This window comes from Cyprinus carpio, chromosome B7 (assembly GCF_018340385.1).
Source record: "Cyprinus carpio isolate SPL01 chromosome B7, ASM1834038v1, whole genome shotgun sequence".
In the NCBI taxonomy this organism is placed as follows: Eukaryota; Metazoa; Chordata; class Actinopteri; order Cypriniformes; family Cyprinidae; genus Cyprinus; species Cyprinus carpio.
This window is the reverse complement of record NC_056603.1, coordinates 30,158,322-30,169,991: the sequence shown is the minus strand read 5'-3', so window position 1 is coordinate 30,169,991 and position 11,670 is coordinate 30,158,322. Positions and strand designations below refer to the sequence as shown.

General features: G+C 35.8%; 1 protein-coding gene across 1 annotated transcript; it reads left to right on the top strand.

Annotated features, from left to right (window-relative positions):
• Positions 1–385: 385 nt before the first annotated feature.
• On the top strand, positions 386–9,776 carry LOC109066736 (procollagen C-endopeptidase enhancer 2-like). Its single transcript, XM_042728322.1, is given in 9 exon segments — positions 386–779; positions 2,685–2,793; positions 2,871–3,129; positions 3,991–4,115; positions 4,500–4,648; positions 6,719–7,236; positions 7,336–7,410; positions 8,137–8,307; positions 9,273–9,776. Coding segments are annotated over 9 exon segments (1,626 nt in total). The 5' UTR covers positions 386–690; the 3' UTR covers positions 9,404–9,776.
• Positions 9,777–11,670: the final 1,894 nt, after the last annotated feature.

Genomic DNA, 11,670 nt, shown 5'->3' with positions numbered 1-11,670 from the left:
AGGTTTTTAGTAGACAAGAATGTCGACTGAGCTATAAAAACACATGCAGAGGTTTTTCCAGACACAAACAGAAGCCCACACGCACACAAATTACAAACACATACAAATAAGTGTGATGCACACACAAAAACCTGATGTTTATTGCACAGAGCTAAATGAGAGATATAAAAGGGAATTTTACATTTAATAACATGTTTGCTTATGCCAGTGCCCTGGTAAGAAAGTTTGGCTTGACTTGCATTCTTTCCCTGCACCGCAATGTAACGACAGGCCTACCAAGAGAGAGAAAGATCTACAGCATATAACCACCACGAAAACTGAATAACACACATTTGCTCTATCACTTTTCAACATCATATATCTTTGAGTTTACAAGCAAGGAAAACCCATTATTTACCCTTAAAATGTGACTTACTGAATAGGCATAGCTCAACAAAACAGACAAACAGCTGTGGAAAGTGGTAACAGAGGGTGGTTGATGTGTTTTTTTGGTTGTTTATAGTTTTTCATTCAATTTTATCTCGCTCCGATTTCACAGCAGTGGCATCTGGGATATTTAATCTTTCCCTTCTCACTTTTTCTCTTGAATCCCTCTTTCAATCCTCCTCCTGTCGTCCTCCACGCCCTTAAACTCGCCCCTGTCCTCCGTTCCCTCACTGACTTGTTCTCTGTGCCTCTTTGAGAAGAAGGATGTGGGGTGGTTTGTGCGTGTGGCATTTGGGGCTTCTGTTTTTGGGGTTAGGATGGGTGCATGGACAAAGCCAGACCAACTTCACAAGGTAAGTGTGTTAAGGTTTGTGTGTTTTTGTATGTGCACTGGCACGTGTGTGTGTGAGAAAGAGAGAGAGAGAGAGAGTGAACGCAAGCATTCAGCAGGCGATGTTAAAATCCAAGCTTACCATAAAGCAGCAGGATTAGAGCTGGAAATAATACAGTTTGAGGAAACATTGATTACAATGTTTCTCTGCAACCCTCAATTAGACAGGAAACAATGTCCTCACAAGTGTTGGTCAGATTTAATTATTGTATTTTTCAAGTCAGCAAGTTTTTTTCAGTTTTTTTTTTTTTTTTTGTATTGCTGTTAGCTGACCTCATACACTGAATAAGAACTTGAAATGAAACATTTAGTTAGATTCTTATGTTTTTGTATGCCATTGTCAGTCTTTGTTATGCAGTCATACACAATCTTGCCAGATGTTTTTGTTGCCACTTATGTTGTATATAGTGATTCGTTTTTAGTGTTTATAGTTATTATATTTATATTTATTTTATATAATTTAGTGACCAGAGTGTGCAGTTACTTGGCAACCACTGCATCAAAAAGTCACTTGTTATACTTTTACAGGGAACTGGTCAAATAAAAATTCATTGAATGTTATGTAAATCATAGGACAAGTTTTTTTTCACACCTTCACACAGTTCCTCACAAAGCTATCATATGATATGATCTTATACAACACAAAAAGTTAATCTTAACATCATGATTCAGGGCCATTTCAAGCACAGGATTGTTTTACAATATCAACAAAAATGTCCCAGTTGTCTTGTTGTAGAATCTTTATTACTCTGTGTTCATCATCTCACAATGTACAATACATATCACAAAAAACAAAAACCACCACGTTTGTTTCTCAGTCTTAATAATTGTTAAATCCATGCATTATTGCGTAACCAGCCAATAAAAGCAGCACCTGTTTAATTAAGCGACAGCTTAGATCATTGCTGAAAAACCAGCTCATGTGTGTGAGACACGTCTGAACTCCAGGAAAACCATTAATATCTAGAGCTCAGTGGTTCACTCTGTAACCTCACATCTGTTCATTTGGCTGTGGTTTGTGTTTATTTCCTACTAATATGACAGAACTGGCAGTATTAAAGTAGTGCAAGTACTATAAATGTGCAAACAGGATCCAAAAATAACCCACTGAACAAAGTAAATAAAGGATCCACACACCAGAAGATTTTAATAAGCAGTGACGTTTGTGACTGGTACTATATAAAATGGTTGTTTGTTTGTTTGTTGCATTCTTGTGATTTTTTTGAAGTTTATTGGCATATTATTAACACTAACATTTGAACATTTCAGCTCTTTTATGATGCTTTTGGTAATTCATACTTTTATTCAGCAAGGATTAAATGATCAAAAGGGACAGTAACACATTTATAACGGATAATAAACTTTTCTATTTAAAATGCTGTTCTTTTGAACTTCCTAGTCATCAAAGAATCCTGAAATATAATGGAAAGTATTTTTCACAGAAATAGCACAACCTTTTTAAATAGAGATAATAAGAAATATTAAAATGATTACAATTCAAATTTCTGAAGGAGCTTGTGACACTAAAGACTGGAGTGTTGGTTGCTGAAAATTCATCTTTGCCTTCAGGAACATATTATATTTTATAATATATTCAAATATAAAACAGTAACTTGAAATGGTTATTTCACAATATGACCATTTTTACTGTGTTTTTGATCAAATAAATTCAGCTTTGGTGAGCATAAATTACTTCTTTCATTCAATAAAAAAGAATCTTACCAACCCCAAACTATTGAAAGGTAGCGTAATTCATTATTTCTTATTATTAATTTAATGAATTATTATTTTAATTTAATCAGTAGTGTGTATTTAACATGAATCAAACATCTATTCTTCTCATTTATTCCTCCTCTATGCTCTCCAGGCCTGTATTCCTGTGTGGTGGTCACTTGACGACGGACTCAGGGTTTGTGGCTAGTGAGGGTTTCCCCTCTCATTACAAACCAAACTCCAAATGCACCTGGTACATCACAGTAAGTCCAGCACCTTCAGATTCTTTTGCTTTCCTGTTTCAAGCCTTACATTTTCATCCCGTCTCCTCTCTCATCAGGTTCCAGAAGGCCATGCTGTGATGCTCCAGTTCAGGATCTTTGATCTAGAGGCGGATCCCACCTGCCGCTACGACTACGTGGATGTGTATAATGGACACTCGTACACAGTGCAGAAACTGGGCCGCTTCTGTGGGACGTTCCGACCCGGAGCCCTCATCTCCACCTCCAACACCATGATGCTGGAGATGGCGTCTGATGGCAGCACAGGAGAAAAATTATTTCTTACTTAATTCAGTGGAAACAAAACGCATATCGATGGTTGACCTACCATTTATTTTTTTTTTTCTTTCAAATATTTCATATCACAAAACAAAATAAAAAAAAGAACAAATATTTTCTGTCAGGTTTGGTCCTTGAAAATCCTAAAGGAATGTGTGTGGGAGACCTATTTATTATCATTATTTGGACCCAATCATAAGCGGAACAGTTAATTCCTCTAAAGGGAATCAAATCAAATGAATTGTGAATCAAATATAAACAACAACAATGAATTAATTAATAAATACAGCCTTTGTATTGGTTTAAAAATTTGGTTGATGCTAATTCTACTCCCCAGGATAAAAATGAATCCTGTACACATACATTACTGTTCAAAATGTTATTTATTTTTTATATATATTTTTGAAAGAAAAGTCTTACCGATAAGTTCGCAGTTTTCTGTTTGAAAAGATTTCCAAATGTAATTTATTCCTATGATGGCAAAGCTGAATTTTCAGCAGTCATTACTCAGTGCGATCCTTCAGAAATCATTCTAATATACTGATTTCAAGAAAAAATATGATTATTATTATTAATGTTGGAAACAGTCGTGCTGCTTAATATTTTGTGGAAACTTCAATGCATTTTTTTTCAGGATTTGTTTGATGAATAGAAAGTTCAAGAATAGCATTTGTCTGAAAAATAAATCTATATTTAAAGTAAATTATTATTATTATTAATAATAACACTATACATCTTGATTTTTTTAACAATTTAATGCATCCTTGCTGAATACATTTATTAATTTATTTTAACAATAAAAAAAACCATAGAGTGGTACTGTATTATTATTCATATTATTTTCTTTTTTATAAATATATGTCTGTCATTCTAATTCTATTTTTACACTATTCCCTCCAGAGAATCAGTTCTGTGGTGGCAGACTGACGAAGCCTCAGGGTTCAATGAAGACACCGAACTGGCCAGAATCTGATTACCCAGCAGGCATCAGCTGCTCTTGGCACATATCTGTGGAGTCCAACATGGTCAGCCTGCAAAGATCAATTCACAGCTCCTTTTCTCTTGCATTTGTCTTCTCTCAATCTGTTATGTCATTAGCGACCGTTAAGTCATCCGAGAACTAATTCTATTTAGGTTGCTAGAGACGTGCTGCTATGAGATTTTGTGCATGTGGATGAATTTGAACTCTAGTGCGTGTTTATGATGACAGCATAAACAGTATATGAGAGAATATATGAAAGACCTCATTCAGTGAAAGTGCGTAAGGTGGGACATGGAAAGAGAGAGAGTGAGAGAGCGACATGAAAAGTGCATGAAAGAGCCTTTATACGCGTTTCAGAAAATGAGCTTTTTACCTACAGAACTACATATCAAAGTGTGTATGTGTGTGTGCATCTGTACATGCCCAGGTGATTGAGGTCAAGTTTGAGAAGCTGGACTTGGAATTAGACACATACTGTCGTTATCACAACGTCGCTGACCAACTGGCCCTCTACAACGACGGCGAGACCGACGACTCTCGTCGTATTGGCAAATTCTGCGGAGACATGGTTCCAAAGTGAGTGCAAACACAATGCACCAGATATCATTCAAATCTATTCATACACTGTGACATTTAATGAGTCCTTCAAAAATTATTCTAAGGACAGGGGATTTTGCCGTTTATCTACACAGGAAAAGGATGTTGTTGATTTCTGCAAGGTCAGTCATCCTAAGGGAAGCTTAGTGAAAGAATGTGCTTCCCAATTAGGAAATACTTTCTCTTTACACAATTACCCATTTCAAAAATATGACCTCTGTGCTGTGGAAGGTTTATGAATTGCAGATAATGTTGGATAAAGAATATTTTCTTCTTAAAGCAACACTATGCAAATTTTGCCGCTCTAGCGGTTAATAAACAGAACTGCACGCATCCCGAGGAAAAACATTCTAACCGGTGCTACTTCTCCAAGTTTATGTCTAGGGCCAATCCCAAATTAACACTGCACAGATAGCAATAGATTCTTTTACACTGTGTAAAATGCAATAAAAAAGTATTTTCTTTGTAGTAAGTGCAATAGTGTTAGATGCAATTTATACTTACGAATAGTGGCAGATACTATTTGCCTCTTTGTATATTGTATCACATTATAAAACAGTAGCATATATAATAACATATTCTGTATATAACTAAAAATCAAAGGATACGGCCTCATTGGGACCTTACTTGTTCTTATCCCTAAAGCTCACGGATATCCCTTAATAACACCAAAATTACATTAAAAAATATTAAAACAATTCAAATCAACTTAAATTAAAAAAAAGGAAAACCGTGTTTAGTAATGATAGTGTCATTGATGCACCCAACTGAGATGCAGTCATATCAGTAGGCCAAAAATGTTCTATTTTAATTTACAAGAGCATGTTGCCTTAAGGCGGCCGAGTGTGGGCCTAAGATCACACCAAGTAATAGACATTTTCACTCGCATATTAAAAGAATTATGGTTGACTGCTAATAGCACATTACCCAAAAACTGAGATGGTCCTCACTGCCGAACACAACATCCAGGGGGCAAGGTTGGATCCAGATCCAATTCCTCCCACCTTACATATCCCTAAATCTACCTGTCTCCACACACCCTGGATGGATCTTGTGTACTGCAGTGAGGGGCTACTGCAAAAACTATTGCTTTGCCAGGTGATGCATCCATGCCACTAGGTGTCAGCATAAGTCCAAGTTAAGGGTTACCTCAACAGCCAACTAGTTGATACTTAGGAATCCACGTGTAACTGTGCTTGTTTCAGATTCACCTAATCCCATATAGATCCAATTTACAACAGCTAAATATAAAAACACCTTTAAGACTGTTGCTGTAATATAATGTCCAATAAAGGGATGATGCAGGGATGTAGGCCAACCCTTAGTTAACATCACTCAGGTTACCTTGACAGAAAGCCAACAGGAATTTTCTATTGGTTTTTGGATTATTGCAGAAAAAGAGTTCTGTGACTAAAAGGTTCATGGTTCTTACACATCAAGACAATCTTAATCACAAATGTGCACAACTTACAAACCAGAGGTAAAAGAGCTAAAGTTAAGGGGTAAACAAAGTACGCCGTGGTTGTACAACATCTGCATCACCACCATTTTTAATATTTATTTAAAATCTACAAATTGGAAAGCTGAATTAGGTGCTAAGACCTATATTTCTTCAAACATTACAAAGGTTGGTCTGCACTCATTAAGTCTTTTATTAGAATCAAGGCAGGAGATAAAACAGACAAACGTTTCGGCTATCTGCCTTCATCAGTGTGACAATTCTTTGTTTCTTGCTTGTTTCTTGCTTGGCAGACAGCCAAAGCGTTTGTCTTTTTTATCCCCCGTCTTGATTCTAATAAAAAACTGAGTGAGTACAGACCAACCTTTGTAATGATAGAATAAAATGTGAACATATCCTACAAAATATAGTTCAGGAATTCACCACAAACCTATACAAAAACCCCATTGACTTTGGGAAGATGGATCCAGGAGTTCAAAAATGCTAACTTGTTTTCGGGGTTTAGAACTCATTCCTGCAGCGCTCAGTAATTGTTATTTGCAATAGTTTTAGAGTTGTAATAATGTTCTTTGTGTTTCTTTGTATGTCAGTGCGGTTGTGACCAATGGAAATGAGCTGCTGGTGCACTTTGTATCAGATCTAAGTGTGACGGCTGCAGGCTTTCTGGCTCACTACCAAAGTATTCCCCGCGGCTCCCGCACTGCCACGGCTGGCCTGGACTCAGTACACGGGCCAAGAGTTGGCACTTCACCTACCAAACCCACGACTCAACCAGCAAGACCTAAGCCTAAAATTAAGCCCACACCAAAAGCTCCCTCAAGACAACCTAAACCTGTACCACCCAGACCAACACCTAAACCGAGATCAAAACCTGCACCCAAGCCTAAGCCAGTCAGACCTAACCCCCCAACAAGATCCGGTGCACGAGTCACACCAAAACCTGCTGTGAAAGTGCCAGCAAAACCTACAAAGAAGCCTACACCTAAAAACAAAGTTAGACCAACAAGTACTACAGCAAAGCCAAAAGTAAAGCCTGGTGTCAAACCAGCAGGAAAGCCGAAAAACAGCCCCATCTCTAAACCTGGGAACAAAACAACAACAAGAGCAGGTACAAATGCTTATTGTGTATGGCTGTCCAATATATAGTATAACTCTGTGTGTGCTAGAGTTCATATTTATGATTTTATATGTTTCCTTCAAACCTCAGTTGCCAACCCACTGTGTTCCCTACCATGCAAGCGAACAGGCACTCTCGTGACCCACTTCTGCCCCAGTCATTTTGGTGAGTTGCTTCATTTATATCCCTTTCATCCTGCTATTTCTGTCTACTCCATTCTACCCTAATTGCATGTCACAGACATGGACATTTCTATAGACTCATAAGAGGACAGTCATTTGAGGCCTTTAGTGCAGACAGCTGCTCGCACAGTAATGATGGACCTTAGAACAGTGCTTACAACAAACAGCTAATGTAATGGTCAAGACACTGGTAAGCTACTACTAAATATATTGTAGAAACTTAATCTTCTGTAAAGTTGCTTTGCAATGATTTGCATCATGAAAAGCGCTATACAAATAAACTTGAATTGAAGACTCAAAACTATAATAATATTAAAAATAAACATTTTAATAATATTATTAATAAGTGTATAATTTATTATTATTTTTGATATTATGGATTATTGTTAATTACTTTTATAATTAGTATATTATTAATAATAGCAACAGCTATAATTATAATAATATAGCTGCTGTTATTAACCATTACAAATTTAATATTTTTATTATTATTATTCTTAATCATTGCATATTAAATGTTTCCTTACATAAATATTTAATTAATAATATAATTATTTCTTAGTGCTTTTTTTATATATATATTACATTTATATATATATATTACATTCAGTATATATATATTACATTTTTATTGGAATCTGCATGCAATTGTATATTGTGCATCAGATGCATGCAATCATCTGATTTTCTTCCTTTATATCTCCCACAGTGTTGACTGGTAAAGTGATATCACTTACCCCTGGATCTCAAGGAAGTGCTGAATTTGAGGTGACCATCATTAAGGTCTATAAGGCAGGTAGACTTCAGTTCAGAAAGAGAGGACCCACCACATCTGCCACATTGACAGCAACGTGCATGAAGTGTCCTGCACTGCATAAAGGTGAAAGAAACACACAAAACCAGTTCAACCACAAGCAATTGTAATACATTTAAAGGGGTCAAATGATTCGATTTCAAATTTTCCTTTCTCTTTGGAGTGTTACAAGCTCTTGGTGAATAAAGAAGATCTGTAAAGTTGCAGAGACTAACGTCTCAAATCCACAGAGATATTCTTTATGAAAGTTAAGACTTGTCCATGCCCTCCTAAAACGGCTTGTTCTAGAACGCCCCCACATCTCTACGTCACTTTGTGGGAAGATTTGCATAACACCGCCCAGATGTTCACGCAAAGAAAGAAGGCGTACCTTTTATTCTTGTTGTAGTATCGTTGTTGCCGCCGCCATGTCGTAGAGACGCTGTTTGTTTCACTGTGAAAGTGAAACTACTTTGTTTAGCCTTCCAAAAGAGGACGATAGCGGAGTCGCTGCAAGCCCAAGGTACGCTCCTTTGTAGAATCCACCTCTGCTCACTCAAGGCTGCGGTGTGTGACGCTGTTTCATAGAGGAAGTGAAACTACTTTGTTTTTGCCTTCCAAAAGAAGACACTACTAGAAATCATGTTTATATCACGCTTATGTATGGGTTTTATGTTTATGTCTCGTCGCTCTGGCCGGACAGGGCATCACAATATGTTAAGAGGCGTAACATTTCCGTCACACGCTTGAGGCCAATCACAACGCGCTGGATAGCTGGCCAATCAGAGCACACCTCACTTTTCAGAACGATGAGCTTTGTAAAAATCGATGCGTTTCAGAAGGCGGGCATAGAGGAGCAACAATAATGTACAGTATGTGGAAAATAATGTTTTTTGAACCTTAAACCGCATAAACACATTTTATTGCACCATTTAATACACAAAATAATGTTCTTTTTAGCAGCATCATATGACCCCTTTAAGAATATGTCACTGGTTGATATTTTCAATCATTTCACTGACCTTTTGTTTTGTTTTGAATTTACATCATAGGAGTGAACTATGTGCTGATGGGCCAGGTGAATGATGAAGGCCTTGGCATTCTGACCCCATCCAGCTTTGCTCTTCAGCATAAGTCACTGCATGACAAAGCACTGGCCAACCTCGTAAAGAAAACATGTTGACCTCACAACCACCCTGACCAATCACAAGTCGGATCCCACTCACTCTGGTCTACTTTAATCAGGCAGGGAAAGGTCAAGTCAAATAAACTAAATCCTTAATTATGAATTGCATCTTTTTACAATGTATGAGTAAACAGTTTAAGTAAATATTCTATTACTAAGAGAACAGAAGATTCAGAAATCTGTGGTATGTTATGCATCACACCAGAACCTTTCAGTCATAATCAGGGTATAAAGTACAGGGTGATTTACCATTTTATCTTCATTGTGTTTGTATTATTAGGTTATATTAGACATTTTGATAAGGCACAATGTATTCATTATAAATGATAAAGCTCCTTTAATTAAAGATGGATGACATGTAAAATATGAATTTATCAGCCTTCGTCTTTTCAAAATTCAATCAAAATTCAATAAGTTTAATGATACATAACCTTGAGTGTATATTTGCATAATAACACAAAACCATAACTGCTAATCATATCTACACTACCGTTCAAAAGTTTGGGGTTATTAATATGTTAATGTTTCTGAAAGAAGCCTCTTACGCTTACCAAGGCTGCATTTATTTGATCAAAAAATACAATAAACCAGTAATTTTGTGAAATATTACCATTTCAAATAACTATTTTCTATTTTAATACGTTTAGAATATTTATTAAAAGTGTTAAAAAAGTTGTGCGGAGTTTGTAAAAACCACGATGCAGGATTCTTTGATGAATAGAAAGTTTTAAAAAATAATGTCCTTTTTGATCAATTTAATGCATCCTTGTTGATTAAAAGCATTTTCTTTATTAAAAAAACAAACAAAAAAAAAACTTACTGAACTTTAACTTTTGAATGCTACTGTAGATTTATTACACTGGCATTGACTAACACTCTCTGTAAAAACAATCATGTCATGACATGTATGTTTTGACAACAAGGTGGAAAGAGCCACAGAGGATTTCCTCTTTGAGCTAAGTGTTCCAGGCCAATAGAAAACAAACAGCTGTATGTCTCCATCAAGTGGACACATCTAGAATGAGGTGCTGTGTTTAGTGTCTGCAGTGTGCTGGAAAAGAACCCAAAAAAAAAAAAAAAAAAAAGATATGGAAAATGTCTTCGGGTCAATATCACCATAGAGTGCCTTTCAACCCTCACAATACTCAAAAAAATGTTGGTTTTAGTTTAATGTCATCAGAAATAGTAAACACTCAAGTACTATAGAAACATATTAACTGAGCTCCCACACATTATTTAGATAATTATGGGCCATTATTCGAAGCATAAACTATAAGATATGTCCACCCTGTCATGGACATATATATTACTTTTAAATACGTTTTCATTACAAAATTACGATTCAAATTATATTTTCTGAAAGGTATGATGTCCCTTTCCTATACAGGGTTATTAAAAAAAATATAATAATAATAAATAATATTAATTATTTATATTTAAACTTAAATATTTTGAAAATACTGTATTCTAATCACTTTTGGCATATTGTATTCCGACATGTTGGACATGTTAAAGCAAGTAAGCAAACTCAGACAAAGAAAATTTGTCAACTGAAAAGTCACCAACTTATTCACCTAAGCTTTTGAAATTCCTGCCACTGAAGAGACAAACAATCTGTTGTCCTGATGTCACTAAAGAGGATGGACTTTTCTTAAAGGGGCGGTTCCCCAATACGACAGGGTGGACAACCATTCAAGGGACATGGACAAACTCATCTTTTTTATTAAATAAAAATATAATTTTTATTAGCAAATTATCAATACACTCAAATTAAGTAATCTCTTATTTAACAAAGTATTAATACAATAATTTTTTTTTTTTTTTACATTTTATGATTTGGCAATATTCTACTATCATTCAGATTAAATGCGCAGTGCATGGGACATAGCAAAATAACACACATACTCTTACACAAAACTAAAAAAAATCTAGAAAATGTATCTAAAGAGCCAAGTAATGCTTTTGATATGAATATAAAAACTTAGCCTAATATAACACACTCTTTCATAGTCATTTTTATGTTATGTTATCATGGCAAATGAGTTATGTACAGGACACCAAAAGGCACCCTACAGTGATATTGACCCATCCCTTGGTTAATTTCCCTACAGTTCTTTTAAGGTGTCTGTCCCACACTATTGTCTATCTGAAGATCTGAGGTCATTGCTGTATATCCAAGATATTCAGTATTTATGTGTTTTACTTTGTAATGCATGTAGATGACCAGAAGACAGAAATACATAGGTAGAGAGGGGGTGGGATGT